This window comes from Colias eurytheme, chromosome 13 (genome assembly GCF_061535395.1).
Source record: "Colias eurytheme isolate Ceu_HAF_F1 chromosome 13, ilColEury1 Martin Lab GWU primary, whole genome shotgun sequence".
In the NCBI taxonomy this organism is placed as follows: Eukaryota; Metazoa; Arthropoda; class Insecta; order Lepidoptera; family Pieridae; genus Colias; species Colias eurytheme.
In genome coordinates, this window is record NC_142992.1 from 2637684 (window position 1) to 2661982 (window position 24299).

Below are 24299 nucleotides of genomic sequence, written 5' to 3' on the forward strand. Positions count from 1 at the left end.
CTCTTTCTACAAGACTAGTATTTCGAACCATTTTTGTAGCTTTTGTGGCGGTCGTTTACGTATACACAGTTCATAGCCAACACCAATTTCAAAAGCAACCTAATAAATGTCAAAATTTTCTAATTCTTCCAGTAAACTACGCGCGCGGCGAGTCGCCCCACGTGCTCGAGACGGGGCTATACCCACCGGCCGCTGTCCCCCGCATAGCGCTGTCGCCCAACGCGGAGGTGCTCGCCGTGGCCTGTGACACTACTGTGTACTTCTACGATACCTACACGGGCAAGCTGTTTGACACGGTGCAGGGGTTGTATAATAGTGAGTATATTGGTAGACTTTAGACACAGAATACATAAACGTTTAGCTACAGAACGGACACTCTCCGCCTCCCGCCAAAATTAAACACTTACCTCACCCCGCATGATCAGGCTAAAAATGGTCCACATTTTTCTGCAAGGACGATACGCAACGAAGATTGACAACATTAATCAAATTGACTTAAAGTAATTTATTATTTTGGATTTGTGATTATCGTTTTTCGTAGAAAATGGTTAGATATTGTGCTGTTTACGGATGTATTTCATAAGAAAAACGTGAATTTTTTTACGCTAGGCACAAATGTGCCAACCATAAAGCGTTAACACACACATTTGCAGTCTCAACAGTGTGACTGTCAAAACGATAATTTTGTATGGAGTGTCCGGGGTGTGCTTTAGATATAAATTGGTTAAAGGAAATTAGGGACGTTAAAGAAAAATTTTGTTGGGCGGGAAATGTGGGTAGTTTGATGGTAGTTTTGGGTAGGTTATTATTGTAGTTGCGCTGTAAATAGTGGAAATATAACGTCTGAGAGTTTGTATAAATGTAAAGATGTTGATTGCTTTTGTAAGTGTATTTTAGTGTCTTGTGTGACAAGAAAACTACAGCTACTTAAATTACTTCGTTTAAAAAATATATCTAAAATAAGTTGCTAACCGGTCGTGGATACTGGCTGATTATGGCTTAAAGCCGCAGGGGTCAAACAGTCAATGCGTATTTTTGATATGCATCAAGATTCCCTGAAGAGGCAAATTTGCCCCAGTATAAAAAAAATAAATAAATCGAAACAATAATAATAAAAAGCCTCACATTAAACATGTATGTAGTATTGGCATTGTAATGCGTTTGGAATCGATTCAAATGTTGTCATTGTTTGAACAGCGAGTTCCCGGTTCACGCTCGTGACCTGAATTTGTCAATTACGGACCTTCGCGGTGTGCTAACTAGATATTGAGTCTAGGTATATCTTCTTATATATAAAAACTAGCGGTCCGCCCCGGCTTCGCCCGTGGTACAAATGAAAAATAGATGTTGGCCGATTCTCAGACTTACCCGATATGCACAGAAAATTTCATGAGAATCGGTCCAACCGTTTCGGAGGAGTATGCAGACTAACATTGTGACAAGAGAATTTTATATATAAGATGAATCGCAAAATGTGTTGGTAAGCGCATAACTCGAGAACGGCTGAGCCGATTTCGATAATTCTTTTTTTATTATATTCCTTGAAGTACGAGGATGGTTCTTATGTAGAGAAAACGTAAACATGTACCACGGGCGAAGCCGGGGCGGACCGCTAGTTTTTCAATAAATATTATATTATCTATAGTTGTTTTCTTTAAGGATTTCTAAAAGATTAATGTATCCTACAGAGTACGATATTAGGGCTAATGTACTGTTGATAATAGCACTGACCTATGTTATAGATAAAACTTTGGGTTAGGCTGATTTTCATTCGGGAATCTGCAAAGGTATGGGGAAAAGGATTGTGATGATCTTGATTGTTTGATTTGGCTTATTTTATTTTATTTGATCGCCGTTTAGTATCTGCGTGCTTACTGTGCGTTAGAACGTCCACAAAATAATTATTTCGTAAAGGAAACTAACTCTACCTTTCTCTTATTTTTACAGCAAAAAGAGTACCTTGGTTAGCTTTTGATGCCCGTTGGGCCTTTTAATAGTGTTCTACATTATCTAACTACGTAATATATTTTGGTATCGAGGTTATCTGCTGGTGAATTATTAAGCGCGGGTCGATACATCGATCCATTTGAAACAGGGTCACTTAACGGTACACTTATGTTCTAAGTCCCACACGTTTATAAATAACTAGCTGTTCCCCGCGGTTTCACCCGCGTGGCTCCGCTCCTGTTGATCTTCGCGTGATGATATATAGCCTATAGCCTTCCTCGATAAATGGGCTATCTATCACCGAAATAATTTTTCAAATCGACCAGTAGTTCCTGAGATTAGCGCGTTCAAACAAACAAACAAACTCTTTAGCTTTATAATATTAGTGTAAATTGTATTCTACTTCTAAGGAAATATAAAATGTGTTTGTACTAGTATCTTATCTGCTGATTTATGGCGAATTTTATTGGTATTATCAGATTTCCACTTTTTGTATTAGTGTGTCATGAGTGCCAATTGATAATGATTACAAATTAAAACTAATAGTGGGTAATCATGTGATTTATAATCGTACCGTTCTATTTTTACCTAAATAATTCATAGCTATTTGTGTAGTATGCAAATTTTGTATCTGTGAATAGTGGATACATTGTACTTATTTGCATAGTTTAATGGAAAATTTATATTAAAATAAATAAAACGTTCAATATTTTGTTCATTACTTCTTTATTTGAAGTTAGTTTTTAATTTTATAGGATTAAATGCAATTAATAAAGAAGGCGTCAACACAGTAAGGCACACAGGAGATCGCGAGTTCGAATTCCTCAGCATGATCGAATTTCTTCTATTCCTATAATTATCACGTACTCCTCTATTCTTTTCAAATTTCTTTTAATATCAATTTTCGAAATTATGTACCTACTTATAAAAATATCACCAAAAATTGAATTATCTGTAACTACATAAATATTTTTTTTCTCAGGTCCAATAAACTACATAATTTTCGACGCGTCAGGTAAGTATCTGTTCGTGTGCGGCGAGCGCATAGTGCGCATACTTCACAACGTATGCGGGTACTCCACTACTATAGCCACGTGTACGCGGCTCTTGGGAGCCAAACAGACGTCCGCTACCATCGAGCGCTTGAACAAGACTATAGTCGAGTGTAAGGACATGCTGAATATGTTTAACAAAATGAAAAAGCAGTAAATCAATAAATATAGGTGGTGTTACTTTATGTCTGAACTTTGAAGTGAAACTTCTTTAGGCGCGTTTAAAATACCAAGGTCATGGCAATACCGTCACGTCATGGAGTAATGCGACGATTTTGGTTTCGTTGAATATTGCCAAAGAAGTTTCACTTCTGACACGTGCGCTCGGTACACGCGCTCGTTTTTATCCATACTGTCGCCCGCGTAGTCATATTGAAATGTTTCACTGCGGTAAAAATCCTTTGTCACTCTTATCTCTACTGTCTATACTCTATAGTCTATACCATTATAAAATCATTGAAATTTAACGTAAAAGATAGACAAAAAAACAAACGCGCATTTATAATACATATTGGTAAAGATGAGATATAAGTTTAAAGTAACACCAAGTAATTTCTTACTTCTAAGTTGGATGTTGTGACCAGATTGTATTAATTTGGTCGTAATTATATGAATCAATAAGTTGAAAGTTCTCACATATGATTTAAAACCTTACTATTTGAAAAGGCTATTTTATAGTCATATATATAACGCGAATCATGTAAAAAGAACGCTGGATGAAAGTGATGGGGTGTGTTTTGGCATGTATCGAGTTTAGCATGAAAGTTATTTGCTGCTTATTTTATTTTTGAAGTAGGCTCTCGAGTCGTGGCTTCGCAACTACATATTTGTTTTTCTTATACCTCCTCATAACACCAAATAGACCAATAAATCGCCAATGTTCTTTTTCAGTCAGTGTTCTTTTTACATGACGCGACCTTTACATATATGTATATAAGTATGTATAGTTCAAATGTGTAAGACTATAATATGTACACTGTGTTTGCATTTATCACCCCTGAATTAATATAATATGGTAATTCAAGGTTATTAAGAGTTTTAAATAAGTAAGTAAATAAAGTATTAATCACAACAATGTGCGTGTGAATTTGTAATTGAAAATCTGCGTCAATTTGTAAACATATTGTTTAACGGAATTTTTTCCCTTATCTAAAGTATTTTTTATTGACTGAAGCGTATCTAAGATCAGGTAACAAAAAAAATCATTTTCACCTATATGTTTATCATGGATGTAAAAATAAACAATTATAATCACTGCATTTATATTTCAAAATTTGCATTTATTTTATATTTAATAATTATTTTAGAGTAAATTTTAGTACCGAAAATGTATTTTTGATGAATTCCTAATGATAAGATTTGTAAGACTACGTAGTTGTGTCATAAGAATTATTATGTATAAAAACGGATAAACATGTGTACTACATAGTTATTAATATAATATAAGTATGTTTATGTTATATGAGATAAAATAGAAGTGGGACCTAAATTTTAAATGTTGTACATTTAAATATACTTTTGAATGTTTTATCCCGTCCCGTTCATGAAATGAGTCTGAAATTTTATGTTTGTCAATTTGAAAAAAAAAAAAGAACTGAAAATATTATACCAGTGCTATACATACTAGCTTTTTCGTGTTATTACTTAACATAGGACTTGTTTAGTTTTTAATGTATAAAAATTTGTTTTTTCAGTTTTCGAGTTTAAGCATTGTTCCTATGTATTTCATTTTTAGTTTAAGCTCATTATCTACATTTGGAACTGAATTTATACTTTTTATTCTGTACCAGTAAATGTAATTATTTTTAATTATCATATTTCTGAATGAAATTGTCGGTGTCTATAATTAGGTGATAGGAAATTGTATGAATATTGATCTCCTTATTACTAATAAAAGGTGAGAATTAAAATTTGTTGTTTTATTTTTATCTAAATACTACTTATTATTTAATTTATATATTTACTTACAAACTAAGGAACAAGGTGCAATAGTTTACTGAATACTATTAAGCTGGGTATCGACTTCGCGCTCCTGGCGCGCGCGCCATGAATGACCGCGCCGAGAGTGCGTTCCGCGGAGCGCGTTCCAAATAATTGAAGTATATCAACTAAGCGCGCCTGGCGCGCGTGGCAACTGTTCCAGTGTTTGACCGTTCATCATGGAAGCTAGTCGTGTACGAGCAGCAGCAGCATTTTTTTCTTTAAATCCGGCACAGGGACTCCCATTTCACTACTGATTTCTCTCCAACCAATAAATCGCTCAGAGAAGATCTCTAAGCGATTTATTATGATACGAAGAAATTTTACTGTTCCACAAAACTTCTTTCGTACCATATAGCTGAATTAATTTACGGCAACTTTGGTTATCCATAATAATTATTACTCGGAGCGCAACAAACACAAAAAATACGACAAACCCGTCTCCATTGGCGCGCGCGCCACGTTTGATGCGCGGTAATAAACCGACACCCGACGGAACGGACCGCTCCGCGTTCGACCGCTCCAACGAACATTTTGGCGCGCGTTCCAAACTGGTATCCATTTCACGCGGCTGGAGCGCGCGCCAATGTTCGACCTCTTGGAGCGCGAAGTCGATACCCACCTTAACGCCGTTCATTCGAATTCACCGTGATTTTTTTACACGTTTATTTTATCGGTATGTACACCAAATTGTGATACTGATTAATTTGAGCAGCAGTTTAAAATTTAATTGATTCTTAAAAATAAATTCAAAATATTTATTAGATTTTTTCACAAAGATCTATATGTACATGTTACTGCAATATGCAACTGCGCGTCTGCGCGCCTCACAAATCCCAATCTTGCCATTTCTTTCTGTTCGGGACCTCTAAATAAATAAATAAATAAATATTATAGGACATTATTACACAAATCGACCTAGTCCCACAGTAAGCTCAATTAAGGCTTGTGTTGTGGGTACTAGGCGACGATAAATATAATATTTAATAAATACATATATAGATAATAACACCCAGACCCAAGAACAAATAATTGAGTTCATCACACAAATATTTGCCCTGACCGGGGATCGAACCCGGGACCGTCGGCTCAGTAGGCAGTTACTTTACCACTGCACCAACCGCGTCGTCGTAGTAATATGGTAGTTCTTTGTTAAAAAATAATGGGTAGCAATAAAACGAGTGACTGTAAATTACAGTTCTAAGTGTCAAAATTAATTAATTTGGGTTATAGAATTACTAAGTGAGCGACTGACTTCGAGTGACGAGAAATCAACAGAACAGCAACTTACAAACATTAATTTGAGTTACTTAAAATACAAAATGAGCAGCTTCATAATATTTGAGCGACCTAATATTTGTTTGAGTGTCAACGTTACGTCCTGCATTTTTTTCAATATTTGGCAAATGTATTTTTTATACTGAGCGGTATTTTATCTTAAATGAAGTGTTTCGAATACATAAACCACTTTGAAAAATACACTAATGATCAGAGTATAATGAGCTCACATTTAAAAAATAAAAATAATATGAAATAACTATTTGAAGAAACACTATTCTATTAGTTAGTTGAGCAATTTTATTATTGAAATATAAGGGTAATTAAATAAAACAATGAACTCCGTAAAAATAAAGTAATATGCATGCATGAAATGCGACCATTTTTGTTTGTTTTTTAAAAGCGATTCGCTTCTGGCACTCGCCGGCCGCTGCCGCGGCACGCTCGCTTTGCTCGCTCGGCTCGTGCGTTGTTTATTAAAGTCTAACCTAACCTAACCTAACTGTTTTCTATTGAAAAAAACATTCTCTTCTGGTATTCGCCGGCGCTACCGCGGCACTAACTTAAAATATTCTGAATTTTTAATGTTTTATGGACTCTCTAAGATATTTTATACGATCTGGCCAAATGTCGATGACCAAATCGACACGATTACGACGATCAAACTATGTTGGCCATTTCATGAAATGAGCAAATCTACGATATGGCCACGACACATACATATCTATTGAAAAATTCGGGACAGTCGCACGATCCTTTTTGCCAGTCGATTCGTCGCCCCGCCCCCATTCGAATTCGCGCGCATTTAAAAATCTGTAGTTTTCATTAAAAAAGCGTATCAAAATAAAAAAAACATAAGCCCTCAAATAGAATATCAGTAAGTAGTAACCAATAATCATTAATAAAGCAGCTTACAAAACTTTGCTCAAAGTGAACTTTTTAATAGTTCGCTAAGTATAACCTCACTTAGAAAAATCGAATCTATCTTAATATTGAAGTTGCCCTCTCTGTATTTCCAGTCGCTCACTTAGTAATGCAGTCGCTCGGATAAAATTTTAATATCTGAAATGGATTTATCACAATCCACTTTTTGTAAGCTCGTTCTGGATTTTATTATAAATCAATATTCGTCGTCAGTTTAGTTAATTTTTCGCTTAGTCAAATTCATACCGCTCAAGTTATTAAAACAGTATGTCATCATCAGTCGCAAAGTTTTTTTTTGTTCGCTCGTTTTATAATTCCCCAAAAATAATTATGCGCCATGAAAATCATAGTCTAAGGGTCAGCTCACATCGAGACGCGACGCTGCGCGCACATTTTTCATATAGCGACTCAGAATATACTTTATTCACTACACGAAAAGATACACATTACATTGTGAGAATTCAGATTACGTTGCACCACGCAGCGCTGCGCCTCGAGGTGCCTCGCGGCGTAGCAATGTGTATCTTTTCGTGTAGTGAATAAAGTATATTCTGAGTCGCTCTATGAAAAATGTGCGCGCAGCGTCGCGCCGCGTCGCGTCTCGGTGTGAGCTGACCCTAAGGGCCGGCGCGGCGCAGGTATGGCGAAGCGCAGCGCCGCGCATTTTCCATTGTTAAACTATTAGCGAAATTGATCTCATTAAAATAAAATTCAATTATCCATTCATTACCACATTCCGCTAATAACTAATAGGTAAGTGATGATATTAAAAAATAAAACACAAGGTCGCGTAAAATTGAACTTTATTGTATTTTGCATAGTGACAATCAACATTATTGAGATACTCTGTGATTAAGTACAGTTTCACAGCTCTGATAAACATTAAATACACTTTAACTATACAATACATGTATCCATGAGCTTACAGTCAATTCCATCGCTTTGTCTATGCAAAAATATTCTCATGCCAAAATACAATCTCTCGTGTGGACGAAGTATGAAACCGCCACTTCTGATGAGTTCCTCTCTTATTAATTATTATTTAACAATATCTACTTAATGATTCGATCACAAATACGTTTGTACCGATCGCCGTTCCGATGCGCTACACTGTACTCTTAGTAAATTCTCCGTGTTTGTGGCTTATATAAATGCACGTAAATCCTAAAGGCAGTGTCGATGATTTGTGACGATTAAAACAGTGGTAAATAGGGTGGATGTACCACTAGTTGACCATTTAAGCGGTTTTATCTTTAGCTATATATAAAAAACGGGTTATTTGTTTTACGTTCAATGTTATTTTTGGGACACAGATAATTGAATACTCACTGTAACTATTGTTCTTAATATCAATTTGATAACCTTCAAAGGTTTTATGAAAACTACTCTGAAAGTTATTTCTGCTAAAAACACCATTACTTGACCACTGATCACCAATATCTGACCATCATTACTCTAAAAGTTGACCATTTTCAAAATGGACAAAATGTCCTTCTTCGAACATTAGTTTTGTTTAATAAATAAATATATTATTTAATAAATAAAGATAGGTTGATGAAATCAAACCACTTGGTCACGGAAATCAAGTGGACAACTCAAGGTTAATAATATTCTCGGCCCCGAAACCTGACCAACTAAGTTCGGTATAAAAATCTTACGGTGGTCAGCTTTTGGAAATATGCAACATAAAGCTATGACTTAACTACGGCTTATATGGTTTGTTAAATTAGGTAGGTATAAGCACAAACCAAAGCAAGTCTTTCTTAGCAAAATATAAAGAACCAAGAGCTGACCATACTGGTCAACAATAGGCGAAAAATTGTTTTCGTTGCTCCAAAAGATAACCAGGCCGCTAAAAATCATGAAAAACTGTTCATGCCAAAAATGAAGCCGAAAGTCTATAACAGAATGGTTCAACATTATGCCTATAACAAGACGTATAAAGAGTAATCGATTGCATTCAAGATAAATTAAGATTTCCCAATCAACTCCCGATAAAAAACTCTTAGTAAAAAATGTGATTACTTACGGGGCACCTACTTAAGTGTTGAAAAAATGTCAATATTTCTGACCAATGGCAGCAAGGTTTGTTTTTATTTTATAGATGATGTTGCTTTATAGAAAAAACAATAAACTATCATCTGGGGCTGCCGTATTTTCTTAATTGGCGCGTATATTTGAATTTCGGTCATGTATTGGCGCTTGGTCAGCTAGTGGTACATTGACCCTATATAACTATGGGAAAACGACAACAGACAACACAGAACATTAAAAATAGCGGAATAACAATCGGTGATACACAACTGTAAGGTAACTACGATAGAAGGGAGACACTATGCTAAGAGGTGCTTCAAATTAATTGCTCCCAAAACATTTAACTTAACACTAGAGCGCTCGCGCCTAAAATTTTCCTTGAGTGCACGCGTGGGTCACATATGTCACCCAATACGACGCACGTTTTTTTTCATAAAAATCGTAGTTAAAATAGTAAACGAAGTACTTATTTATGAATCAACTTTATTTTTAAGTGATGAAACAAAAAAAATATCAATATTTTCTCATTTTACTTAAATTATGAGCTAAACATAAACCTCTGTGAAAAGTAACTAATTTATTACTTATTGTGATCAATCAGTTTTTTTTTACTTTGGAAACTACAAATTTGGTAAAAATAATCATCTAATTATAAAGTTTAAGAATAAGTTGTTCTTATCCAATAAAATTTTATTTTCAACTAGGTTTCCGCCCGCGGCTTCGCTCGCGCAGTCAAAGAAAACCCGCATAGTTCCCGCTCCCGTGGGATTTCCGGGATTGCGTCATTTTCCCGGGATAAAAAGTAGCCTATGTCCTCCCTCGGGTATCAAAATATCTCCATATCAAATTTCATAAAAATTGGTTCAGTAGTTTAGGCCTGATTGAGTAACAGACAGACAGACAGAGTTACTTTCGCATTTATAATATTATAGTATGGATAAAAAATAAGTATGTCCTAGCACTCGAATATGAGTATATTATTTCGATTTTAGTTACCCATATATTAATAATTTCTTAAAAGTATAAATTGATCATAAGAGCAGTAAAAATAAAAGCGGTATACTTGATTTTAACTCGTAATTGTATGATTTCAAAAACTTCCTAGAACGCTCGCGCGGGGGACATGCGTCACCCATGTACTTTTATATTTTCGCAGAGTACACTTCGTTGCACCAAGGAAGCTGATACGCTGCTAAAATGTCCGGTGATTGGTACTCGGGGAATACCTGAGACAACAACACTCAAGCACGATTGTTTAAAAAAATATTTAGCAATATATAGCACTGGGTGACCTATGTCCCCCGCGCGTGCGCTCTAGTGTTAAGGACATAAGGAATCTAAACAGTTTCATGTTTCGGGGTTTTAACTTCAGATCTAACAAAACATATGTCACCACAAGTGGAGTTAGTTACTTTTGTACTATATAATAATTCGTATTTATTATATGAAATAAGGTATATCTGCTATTTAGACATAATAGAATTGAGATAGAAGTCTGAGGCGCTTGTCGACAAATTTATTAATGTTGAAGTGCTATGTTTCGGTCAAATCATTACATTAATATGAATTTAAGATGACTTATTTGATTTTTTTTACTGGATATAAAGTTGATTCGCTATACTTAATGTAGTTAAATATACATTGCAAGTTTCGTAAATTTGAATCCATTTTGAAGAATACACGAAAAAAATAACTTTAATACATCTTGATAAAAAACAAACATGATTCTTTTGCGATAGCTTATAAATAAATAACTTTTACATTTTACAAGACTTATTTTTAAAGACAATACATATATGTCTTACGAAGGCGGTTGAAATAAAGCAAGATGTTTTGGTTTTAACACTCGTTTTTTCATAGCCAAAGATATAATGAGATGAATCAAGCATTACTTATAACCAGGGAATGAACCATGACTTGAAATAACAAATTATTTTCATACATTTTCATATTGTTGAAAAGGCGGGATGGTTTGCATGGTCAAACATCTTAGGTAAATTGACTTTCAATTTGCAAAAGCATTTCATGATACACTTCCGTAGGATAAATTGTAATCAAGTACTTTACGATTTACGGAGTAATTTAAAAAATGCGGTTTCCTATGATACCGATTTTGATATTTGTTTATGAACTATGAGAAAATATTCTAAAAACCTTGAGTTTTTTAAATATTCCGTTTTATTAACTCACGCCAACTTCGTAAGACTAGGATAATAAAATCAAAATTTATACAAAGATAATTCAATGTTTCCTATTGGAGGATATATTTTTTACAGGTTACCTTATATACAATTTTTCAGATATTCAAGATATTCATATTATATTTACGCTATTCAAGGTTTATATGTAGTTTTCGATACTACATTTTCTTCTATTTATATCAAATCAGTTAGATGGACATTCACTTTATAGGGGTCTCGAATTTGTTATAATATAATCTATGATAGTTGTTGTGTATGGATCGGTTAATGTTCAATACCAATTGCTTCTCATTATGTTTTCACCATTTACGTACAATAAACAACTGGAAATCACACTCAAAAATTGTCCGATGCAAAACAGCTGTTCCTACGAATGTTTTTTATGAGTGGTACAATAGACTTTGAACATTACTACGATGAACTAAAGTATTAATTTCAATGACTGTTTTACCCAACGTCGCTCGAATATTTTAACGACCTTTTCATAGGCGTTTGTGATTCTAGTTGTTTATTGTACGTCAATATTTTAAGCTATTGCATAGCTTCTATCGCGGGCCTTGAGCGCGGGGACCGAATACAGAAATTCCGTAACGAAAAAACCTCACGCTCCCCACTCCGACGGACACGGAGGTGTGGCTTGAAGGCATGCTATGCAATAGCTTTACCGCGGCAGTCCCCGAGTGCCACACGTCTTTTTTCATTTATAAATATTTCGACATAGGGTTAGGATTAAAATGATATCTTGTGATGATAAATCCAGTTACTTTTTATCAATCGCTGTTTTAATCCAAAATAATATCAAAGATTTGATGACATATTTACAAAAAAATTATGAACCTATCTTTGAGCCCATTTATCTAGGCTGGTCTAAATTATTATTTTCTTTCACCTCCTATACACGGTACACCTCAACAAAATTATGTTTAGGTGTTTTAAAATGATATAGATTTATCTACGAAAATTGGAACTTTTTCGTGTGATATGATATTTGATATTAAGAAAAATTTAACAGCATATGAATGGGTTTTATAGATACCCTCAAATATTTTCTCGAATTTTAATATTTAAAAAAATCTTCTATCACTAATAACAATTAGATACACAATCCTATACAAAATGAACTTAAAACTGTCCTCAAATGTAATTTCTAGTCGAAAGAAACAAAAATTAAAGCAAAATCAAGCTTATTAACATTACTTTTAGGTGTAAAATACAACGAACCAAAAGCAGTCAATGTTTATACATCAAAATAAATTCAACCTTATTTGAATGAATTAGAGTCGGATTTACAAAGCACCAAAATTCTACTCTAGGTAGAGTTTTGGTGAGGACGTTTTTTGTCACTGATAGCTGTATCTAGTAGTTATTAATGATGGAAGTAAAAAAATACACAAAGCATATTATATATATAAAGCACTTTTTTATATTAATGGCACTAATTTTATACAAAATGATATTCAAGAACTCGATAAATTTTGAAAAAAATAATTAAATACAAAATGGCCACTAATTTATCACTAATATTAGCGATAATTTGAAGATATGTAAAAGATTGTAAATGATACTGCTCAAAATAAAACTTGAGCATGGATTACGTTAATTTAGTAGTAGTAAGTTAATGACACCATTTAATGTGGAATTGAATAGAAAATGTAGTATATTTCTTATAGTCAAACCCCGAAGCTGGGGCACTTGTAGGTTGGACTGGTCAAACCTCAGGACTGGCATAATGACTTTGTTAAAGCCCAAAAAAATAAATCGTTGTCTAGCTGAGGCGTCTTAATTCTCCGTTCGTCTACGCCCGAGACTGCTGCTGACTTCAGTCAAAAAAGTGAAATTCAAATGTATTTCGAAGATTGCCCGATGGCTTTACCAAACCTAAGATAAACCAGTCCTTCCGCGAAGAGATTGTGTTTCGGGATTTGACTGTAACATATTCGAGATATTTTGTTTTCGATGCGATTTCTTTTCGGAAATTCATCTACTCATTTACATGTAAATTGTAAGTATTGTTTTATAAAGAGGACAAAAATAATTCTAAACAAAAATATACAAGAATTTACACAAAACGCCAGAAATTAATAAACATGACATTCGAGTCTTTCAAAAAAACATATCTCGTAATAAATTTGAAAAAAAGTAAAAAAAAAAACTTTATATTTTACTATTGCAACTTAATCTATTTAAGTTAGACACCATTCATATTGTCACGTATATCAGATCTTGCCACGGCTCGTCCGAACCAAATTTTTTATATTTTTTTAAGTGTACGTGTTTCCACGTAAGTACATTTGAACCTTATTCCGCAAGTGTTAAGTCTCAAATTTGCTTGGATACTAATTCTGTTTCAGAGCGGCAAATTTCATGAATAACAGGACATTATCTCTACAATTTATTTTTATAAATGGTTGCTTCGTTTTCTTACACTTTCAAATAAATACTTATTCATGAAGATATTTAGTTTTTCGAGATTCAATAATATTTTAATAATTTAATACGATGTGTGCGCCCTGAAACAGAACCAAATCCTAGCAAGTAACAAAGTGATTGACTTGATAAATGTTTATTCAAATAAGATTCAAGACGAAATCAGATTTAAATTATTAAAAAGATTTACCGTTATAACCGATAAACCGTTTTATTTTAAAATCATAAAAATAACTTTCACTAATCCATTCTTCACGATTTAACAGACTAGACACATAACCCAAACAAAACATGCCACGTTACAAAAAAAAAAAAAACAGAAAAATCAGTCGAAAAATTAACTAGACATAAAATTGAGAACTTACATAAACTTAATGCGAAATAAATACTGTAAGTACTACATCTAATTCGTGTGAACGCGAATGAGACAATTTTTTTTCTATAAAACAAACTTTTCCCTTATTATTAACTCAGAAACTCAAAGCAAATCAAACTTTCATAATATTACGAAGTCTAACCTTTTAATATTAGGTCGCTTTAGTGACAAATCGCTAACTCTAATAGCGAAGAACATTTACTTGACTGGATGAGATAGCCAAACAGCGATAAGCCTGTATACTCTCATCAACCGTTCTGTTCGTATATACGTAATTCGCGTGCTACAATTGCTGCACTCAAAACGATGCGGTTCTGAATCTCATTCCCGTTCGCACTGCGTGTGGTGGCCACGTCTTTGGTAGCTCGAGATTATGGCCGACATTCGATTCCCGGTTATATTCGACTAGCATGAAATTCGTTCACCATTCACCTTCCCGGCTCTGCCATTCGTTCGCGGCCATCTGAAAATAATAGTCGAATGACCTGTATGTTCGAAAATATCGCTTAGTTAAAAGTTGTGAATTATATTTTCATATACATTATAAAATGTTGGTATTTATATATCTAGAAGTAGTTAAACTGGCTGTTAATGACTTTCAATGTAAGAATAGAAAATTTTCAATACTGATACTGGTCGTATTTGCAAATTTCTCATAGTATATTTTCTGTATATTAACTAACGTTGCGTTAACTGAATTCGACTGCGTTTGGTTTAAAACATATTATTTTGTCCGATAGTTTACACTTACGCACCATTTATCAATAAGGATCTTTTCAATCCCTCAAATGTGTACCCGGAAATTCTCTTCACCTATGAACAAATACCTTACCATTCACCAATACGTATGTAACCGCAGACAATCCCCAGCAAGATCAGCCAAAAGCGCCTTTTTATTAGGCAATAGCGTTAACCCGGCAACCCTACGGGGCCTCTTATCCGCTAGCTCACACGCCGCTACAATACCGGAGCCCTGGGGCTCCAGCACCACTAGAGCGGGCTTCCCTTTGATAGACCGAGCACAAACTATGTACAGGCCGTCGGGAGTTTGCTCTAAGGCTATGCCTCCGTAGCCTCCGCGACCTGAAAAAAATGAAGACAAAAATAATTTGTGGGACATTTTGATAGAAATTTTTGGGGAAATTTTGCTATCTGGTACTCTATTATGTTCATTTTTGGGTTGTAAGAATTGAAAAATAAATATATTTATTGCTATTTAGTTGTTTTTATTGCAAAATGCCTGATTTAATTAATCTGAAAGATTCGATTTTCTGCTTGTTTGGTAATTTACTCAAAAACTGACATAAAAATGACTATACTACTACTATACAAGTAAGATATATTTTAACTATATTCAATGCTATATTTTTAATTCATATATATCTTTACCCAGTACACAATGCTACATTTTTTATAAAACACACTGGATTTTAGTATAATAATTATGATGTACATACCTTTAGGCACTGGCGCGAGTATGGTCTGCAAGTTCCCCTCAGCATCATAGATTCTAACGGCCACATCTGCTATGATAATCAAGTCTTCTGTCAGAGCCAGACCACCAACCAGACCTAGATTTCCACTGCCAACCTGGAATAAGTCTTTATTAAAACACTATTAAATAAAGACATGTAAATAACAAACAAATGAAACACATAAATTAATATTTTTTTGACATATTTGGTATGACAATATGTTTTACCGCTTTAAAAAGGAGCCGAAGTCACCCTAGACATAAAACTATATCATCAAATCACCCTATTGCAACATGAAAGAAAGACAAACAAACAACAAACACATTCGCGTTTATAATTTTAATAATGATGACATAAAGCTTACCTCCCGCTCAATATTCCCATGCCTGTCGAACACGAACACAGACCTAGCGCCATTATCGGCGACGGCGATACGCCGCGACACTACATCTGCCGCTACACACACGGGCTCTATAAGACGGTCGGACTTTATGGTCCGTAGTGTTGTGCCGTCTATGTTCACCTGAAAAAATTGGTTGTCTGTAAAGTCGGTTTACTGACGATAGTAGAACGTGACAACGTCCGATTGTGCTTCTTTGTCGCTCGTTCCGCGCTCTCGCTTGCACTTCAAGCCTTACGGAACGCCTCAGAACGAGGTAACGCCGCATGAGTCATGTTTTTTAGTGCATGAAGCCGGCTCTATCGAATTATAAGACGTTGTCACGTCAAAAAAAGACGTGTGTCACTCGGGGACTGCCGCGGTAAAGCTATTGCATGCTATGCCTTCAAGCCACACCTCCGCGCTCGTCAGAGTGGGGAGCGTGAGGTTTTTCGTTACTAAATTTCTGGATTCGGTCCCCGCGCTCAAGGCTCGCGATAGAAGCTATGCAATAGCTTAAAAATATATTTAGAAGTTTATGTTAATTTTAGTGAAATAAAATGCAATTCATAAATACTTGAAAAAGTATTTTCAAATATGTACATGCCTTTATTATTTTTATATTATTGATATGAATTTATTAGCTCGGTACTGCATAATTGTTGCTGCATAATTGATAAGTAAATACGATTCTAATATGGATAGAGCATAACATAAAGATGCTAGACGATCTGGTGCAAAAAAGTCTGTCAGTTAGTTGTGTCATTAGAAAGAAATAGATATTGTTCTGCAAACTTTTATCTCTTTCTAAGTTACAAATGTTTTCACTTACAAACACACGTTTTCTTATCTTTCATTGAATGCATTCCATAGTGAAATTTTATTATAATTAAGTAAATAAGAAGAATTATCACCTCTGTGACAGTTCTGGTCCGCCAATTGACAGCAACAACGCCTTCTTCTGTGACAGCGATGCCCGTACAGCTGCGACCGGCTAGACCTAATGACAATATAATTTTATTTTATTTCAATTATTTACTGCAATCGCAATCCTGATTTTATTCTTATTGTTAATTTTTAATGCCAACGACAAAGTGTAAAAGTAAAAGCACTATACTCGCTATAAATTGAAGATAAAGATTTCTACCTATGATTTTTGTAAGTCAAATTTATGAGACAACATATTTTGTTCTATTCCTTAAATTCTATGGTATCTTTAAGGGCCGATTTTTCAATGCTTGGATAAAACTTATCCGTCCAATAAAGTATTACACAATAATATTCAAATATCACGTAAACTGTCAAATACGGGCAATTAGAATACGTTTTTAAAATGGTAGTTTTATACATTATTCGACGAATAAGTTTTATCCAAGCATTGAAAAATCGGCCCTAAGAGTAAATAATTTATATTTTATGGAATCTTACCTTCATTTACGATATGAGTTTTAAATGCAAACGTCTCGTCGTCCAACACTTTCACTCGCGAATTGCCTGCATCCAACACGTAGATTTCGCGACGTTTTGGACATCTGGTAACGCAAATAAATTTAAAAGTTAGGTTAGGAAATTGATGTTGTGAATTTGTATTTTTACAGCATTTTCTGTAATTTTTAACTTATTTTTATAATTAGGAAGAATAGTCTATTGTGTTAATACCCGGTCAGCATGATGCTACATGAAACTGTGCCTCCTACTTGCAAGAATTTTAATCATGGCCAATGCTTGTGTCCATATTTTTTTTCATTGAACGAGCCAGCCAGCACGACATAATGGCTTAAAAAATGTTTTTTTTTTCTCTTCATTGTGCATGTTATACTGGCCAGTATGCTGTGTGGCCAGTGTGATGGACTGGCTGATAAATACAATCTTCTTCATTGTGCGTGTAATACTGGCCAGCGCGACGGACTGCGTCATTTTTTTTTTCTTTTTTCTGACCACACTATAATAATTGGCAAGCGGTAGTGTTATTTTTTGACGTGACAACGTCTTATAATTCGATAGAGCCGGTTGCAGGCACGAAAAAACATGACTCATGCGGCGTTACCTCGCTCTGAGGCGTTCCATGTGCTTGAAGTGCAAGCGAGAGCGCGGAACGAACGACAAAGAAGCACAATCGGAAGTTGTCACGTTCAACTATCGTCAGTAAACCGACTTTACAGACAACCATTTTTTTTCTAGTGTGTACACTTGGCCAGCTCCATGGGCTAGGGAGTCATTTCATTTTTTTTCTTTATCGTGCATGTAATAAGTGGCCAGCGGTAGTGTTATTTTTTTTCTTTTCCTGTGTGTACCTGGCCAGCGCCACCGGCTGGCTGAGCTGCTCCTTGCCGGTGCCCCTCGCGCCCCACACGCGGTCGGGCGCCGCTCGGGCCAACACGTGTGCCCGCAGCGGTGAGTCGCGCACCGCACGCGCGAACACGAGCACGCGCACGCTGATCGCGCCTGCGCTCCATGGCCGCATTGTTATACTGCAATATACGTGTATTATGGAATATTGGTCGCATTCTTATACTGTATCATGAATTGGTTCCGCAAAACTGAAACTACGGGCAAAAGCATGTATTTCTTTAACCCACGTGTTCTGATTATATATCATTTGTTGTTGATCTAAATAAATATAGTATTTTCTTGATTTTATGCAAGTATTATCCATTTAGAAATTAAACTAAATACATAAATAAGAAAATCATGTCAACGTTTGTCAAAAAGCGAAAATTTTCCAGTTTGTGTACGTATGCTGGCACACACGTAATATGCGTACGCGGTGCGTGTGTGCATGAGTACGTATTCGTGCGTATTCGTGTGCAAGTACGTATGTGTGCGTGTGTGTATGCTAATACGTATGTATGCGTGGGTGTACGTAAGTGTATGTGCACTCACCGATAAATCCCAGTATCAGTATCAGTAACAGTACAAGCAAGCGGTGCATCATCCAACGTAGCGGCGGCGGTCACCGGGTCCCCGCCCGTACTGCGAGCCTCGCCGTGGTAGTCCACTGTGCGGAGTGATACCACTACTTCGAGACCGCATACGCATGCTGATTCTGGAATAATATACAAAAAAAAAAAAAAAAAAAATTAAAATCTATATTGTTACTAAAACATTCCCAAAATTACAATGCACTAATCTCCACGCTAGGATTCCCTGTGATGTGGAGAAATAGTCTCTTCCAGCTTACATCTATTTATACAGTTTATACAGAAGTAAATTCTTAACTACGACATTGGGGCCTTCAAGATAAGAGCTTATTTGTCCATAAAAGGCCAGCAAAGCACCTGTAACACTTCTAGTGTTACAAGTGTTTATGGGCGGTGGTGACCACTTAACATCAGGTGGCCCACCTGCTCCTTTGCTTGCTCTGACATAAAAAAAACTACGAATAACTACATAGTACATAATATTATGTACTACAATTACAATTTTCTAGTTGAAATAAATTTCTGTGAGTGAATGAGATAGGATGGATGTTGTGAGTGAGTTTGTAAAATTATTTAAATGGTCTAAGAAAGTTTTCAGTTTGCTCATAGTCCATACCAGAAATGAAATTTTTTATATGTTTAGAAAATAATGTAAAAAACATGGTGTTACAGTTCCGAAATTAAAGGGATGAAGAAAGATTGTCTTTAAGATTTTGAACATTTCATAAAAGTATAACCAGGGTCATAGTGGTCACAACTACTATAACTTGTATATAAATGTTAAATATGTAGATATATATTTCTTACCTAATTGCAAAGTACACAACCCGGGGAACGTAGTACTCGTCCTAACTCTGCCCAGTTCAGCCAAAGCTTCGGACAACCTCTGTTGCGCGTCATTATGTGCAAAGTCCACAGCGAGAAAGGCATTTTCCCTCGGTTCTGCCAACGCTGCAGCATCGCCCAACCTCGCACCGAGCGCAGCAGCTCGACTACTGACTTCACGCACTTCGACTTGCTGCTGGAGTCCAGAACATTCCGCTTCTACCTGTAACGGTAGCACAAACACGTGTTTAAAGATTTTCTTTTTTAAATTTGCATATGTGCAAATAAATAAAACTGACTAACTTTAGATTTCTCAGCGTCAATCAGTTTCAACTGCTCTTCCAGAAGTTTCCGTTTATGCGTAGCGGCGGCCGCTGCGGCAGACTTCAATTCATTGTGCCGTTTATCTAACGCGCTTCTCAATTCAGCAAAGTGTCTATCTATCGCCTCGTCAGCCGCCGTCGCAGCGGCTTCGAGCCGTCGCAATTCACTAGCTACTGCCTCCCGCGCCGCTCCTAGCTTACTGAGGCACTCGTTGGCTCTATACAATAGTATTTCAGACATTCTCTTTAAAGCTATCGAGAACGGCACTACGGTGTGATCACATGGGGTGTCGCTGTGGGGTCCGTCGGCGCAATGCCGGCAAAATACGCAATCACACGTCTCGCAGAATAACAACTCTCTACCGGGGTGGGAACTGCACTGGGGTATGACTTCACGTCTTTGCCTTGCCATTAAATCGAGTAGCTGGTTGACGAGAAACGAAGGAGGTAAGGCTGGCACCCCGCCCCGTGGTATGGTGATGAGTTCGCGACAGATTGGACAACGAAAGCTACCGGAGTCCCTGGTTTGAGAAGCGGCTATGCGAGTGAGGCAATGTAAGCACACGGTGTGGGAGCACGGGAGGAGCTTCGGGGTATGTTCACCTCCGTCGTATGTACCTGTAATCGATACGAAAACCAGTTAATACAGTGTTTATTTTAATTTTACTATGTCACTAGAATCTATTTTTAGTACCTAAGTTTAATGATGTGAAAAACCGATTGTAAGACAATATTTTTTGAAGAATGAGGGTAGACAGAAATATATTACGTGTCAAAATGAAACTAGCACAAAGAGCAAACATTTTGTTATATTCCAAATTTTAAATTTTATTAATTTATCTCATCATTTTGGAGTATCATTAAGAAATTTCGAATTTGAAATATTGCATACATAATAACTTGCTTAAATAGTGCAACCACATCAGACTAATAGAGGTAAATACCAATATTTAAGTCATTACCACAAGAGTCTGTATATTATCTATGCACATCTCTATTACTCATCTGTGGTCATACCATAACTACAGTGCAGTGTAACATGCATATAAAATGAGGTGTACTAACACAGACAGGTGCCGCAGGTGAGGAAGCTCTCGTTAAAGTCCTCATAGTTGATGGAGACCGTCTCGACGAGCGTGGAGCTCATGCTCGCCATGCCGACTCCCAGCCGTGAACTGTTGTAGTGAAACATTATTATGCGGTCCAAATAAGAATAGAAAGGTCCATAAAATCCATATTGCATTTGAAATATGGTTTACTAGCTGTGCTCTGCGGTTTCAACCGCATTGCCTTCTTTGATAAATGGGCTATCTAACACCGAAAGAATTTTTAAAATCAGACCAGTAGTTCCTGCGATTAGCGCGTTCAAACTAACAAACAAACTCTTCAGTTTTATAATATTAGCTTAACTTAGTCTTAAAACATTTTTTTGAAATAAGATGGCGATCCTATTCTTAGTTGGATCACAAGAGTTGACTTGACTTCCACTTATTATAAAATTTATTTGGGTTTTTATTATTTATAAAGAATATTTATAAAAAAAAATCATTTGATTGCTTCCTATGAGTGATAATGAAGACTGTAAGCTTGTGTTTAATTGTATGTATATTGCATGTTTGTCTTATACTATTTATTTAAATACTAGCGGTCCGCCCCGGCTTCGCCCGTGGTACATATTTACGTTTTCACTACATAAAAACCATCCTCGTACTTCAAGGAATATAATAAAAAAAGAATTATCGAAATCGGTTCAGCCGTTCTCGAGTTATGCGCTTACCAACACATTTTGCGATTCATTTTTATATATAAGATTATTATTGATTACAGCAAGCTCTAGTATATTTAAAACATTGTTAAAATGTTTTGTCCATTTATATATATATCTAGTTATTTACGAACTACTAAAAATAAAACAAGATGTAGTATCCTGACATGTAATAAATAATATGTATTTACTTTTCAAGGCTAGGAAATATTTAATTATAACAGATATCACTATAAAATGTATGTGATAGATAATTAATAATTATTATTGTATGATTCATTACTGTTTTGTATTTTATAAATCAATAATATGCAATGACTAAAGGATACAAATGCGAGACTGTGTAATAATTAAACTTATTTCATAATAGATATTGTATTAATAATATAGTTTTTATTTTAATAAATCTTTTTCCATAATACATTTTTTAACCATAAATCTACAATTAAATTAAACAATGAACACATTATTATGAAATAGTATATAATATATAATAGGTTCCATAAATAAATACCAGATATTTAACAAATTCTCCATTATTTATTACTTCAATAGAAACCAACCTGATACACTTATGTAATCAATATAATACATATATACAATAATTCCAGATCAGTGGAAGGCAAGTTAAAAGCTATTTCAGTGTAACAATTAAATGATATTAGCAATAGGTATTTAATTGTATGAACTATAAGCAAGAGGAAAATAGTGACCATTATAGCAACAAAGGAAATGATTCATTTTGTGGTATTTTATGTTTATGGGCTTGACTGAGTATTGGAGGAAATATTCTGATACTTAATAATTAATATAGTGTAGTAGATATTGGTTTAAGTAAATAGTAGTTGGTAGTAAATTAGGAAAGATTTCCTACAAGATTTTATATCATTGTAAATATAGGTACATATAAACAATATATGTTACATAACTTCTATGCTATTCAAAATATAAATCAACTAATAGAAAACATTTGCTAAATTTATTTTTCTATTACTCAAAAAAAGAGATTAAAAGTACATTTTTTAATTTATCATTGATAATAGAAATTTGTGCTAAATTTAATATATTAATTATTAAATATTGAATTTATCAATGTATTTGATGAAAATTTCAACCATGATATTTAGTTAAATGATTTAGGCACAAAATGTGTGTACATAAAGCTTTAAACATCTGAATCACCAATTGCAGCACATTGCCCGTGATTTATTTCATTGTCTCAATTGAATCAATAAACTACATAATTATATTAGGTACCCAATTTTTAAGAGCATGTAACTTGTATGTTTTCATATTAGGACTTTATATAATTTGAATTAATATAATAATGCAAAAAGCAAATAATATACTTATCAATAAATTAGCAGGGTGTGCCACATGGTGTTGAATTTTATTTGTTTTGTGGAAAAGCTTAGAAATCAAATTAATTTTAATCAAGAGTATTCTGGTTATTCTTTATGTTGTATTTATTATAATTTTAGGATATCTAAGTGAAACTGTTGAGGCACTTACATTGAACCAACAATGATATATTACTACTTATTTTCGGCAAATTCGTAAACAAATCATGTAATTTATTCAAACAAAAGTAATAAATAGATATACTTACAGGAATGAGCAACAATACATGGACGAAATTTGCAGTGCAATCACACAGGACACTAGGTATAACTATATCATTATTAAGATTCAGCCAATTTTAAATACGGATACATTTCAAAAATAGTCGATCGTGTAGTGTGTTTATTTATGCTGATTGTTATTTTACTAGGCATTCCTCTATTTTGTTAAGTCAGCGTTATATCGATAACTTAAAACATAACTGTAATGAATCCTTTCATAACAACCCTCATTTGTATATATACTGTTGTTTTACAATAATACACAACTAAACTCTTTCGTAATCGATCGATATTTATGAGAAAAGTATTCGCGACAAAGAAAGAGATATGATGTTATATTTTAAGCGTATAAATATGATTATTGGGAGTAATGTCTTATATTCCACACATTTTTGCACATCTTACATATTCATTTTAGAGAAATGTGATAACCAATTGCAATAAATACAGCTTTGTTTCCAAATATTTATAAAAAGTATTTTTGTGTCAACCAACTACCATTACCCTCGTTTGAACTGTCAATGTCAACTGTCAAATTTCTGACTTATGTCAACATTCTGGAATCAATTTTTACTCTTGTAACATTGTTGGCGTCGATTATAAATCTGCGTGTGAAATAAATTCAAATATTCTAGAGTTAATGTAAGGTTAATGTATTGGTTCTCGCTTTGGTGCGTACCTCGCAGCACGGCAACCACTAGCCCCAAATTTAAGTTTCATATGTGTACCTATAGGATTCAATATCGGTCTATCGAGCTGATTTTTTTCTC

At 34.8% G+C, this 24299-nt stretch overlaps 2 protein-coding genes across 3 annotated transcripts in view; one reads left to right on the plus strand and one right to left on the minus strand.

Annotated features, from left to right (window-relative positions):
- The window catches only part of LOC149903244 (transducin beta-like protein 2), an 84059-nt gene extending 79485 nt beyond the window's left edge, over positions 1-4574 (plus strand). The window contains exons 5-6 of the mRNA XM_090109104.1: positions 133-315; positions 2930-4574. Coding sequence (XP_089965230.1) covers positions 133-315; positions 2930-3156 — 410 coding nt within the window. The 3' untranslated portion in view covers positions 3157-4574. The remainder of the gene's footprint in view (positions 1-132; positions 316-2929) is intronic.
- Positions 4575-7967: 3393 nt separating this feature from the next.
- LOC149903245 (tripartite motif-containing protein 3-like) lies at positions 7968-24039 on the minus strand. 2 transcript variants are annotated; one of them, XM_090108401.1, is made up of 12 exons: positions 23517-24039; positions 21208-21317; positions 20123-20760; positions 19802-20042; positions 18957-19119; positions 18368-18544; positions 17502-17605; positions 16988-17073; positions 16059-16217; positions 15677-15809; positions 15052-15302; positions 7968-14682 (listed from the first exon to the last, which is right to left on the minus strand). In XM_090108401.1, the coding sequence occupies exons 1-11, from the start codon at positions 23534-23536 to the stop codon at positions 15055-15057; spliced, it is 2079 nt and encodes a 692-aa protein (XP_089964527.1). In that variant the 5' UTR covers positions 23537-24039; the 3' UTR covers positions 7968-14682; positions 15052-15054. The 2 variants fall into 2 exon arrangements, with proteins under 2 accessions (XP_089964527.1, XP_089964529.1); XM_090108403.1 differs by lacking the exon at positions 21208-21317.
- Between the last annotated feature and the right edge of the window lie 260 nt (positions 24040-24299).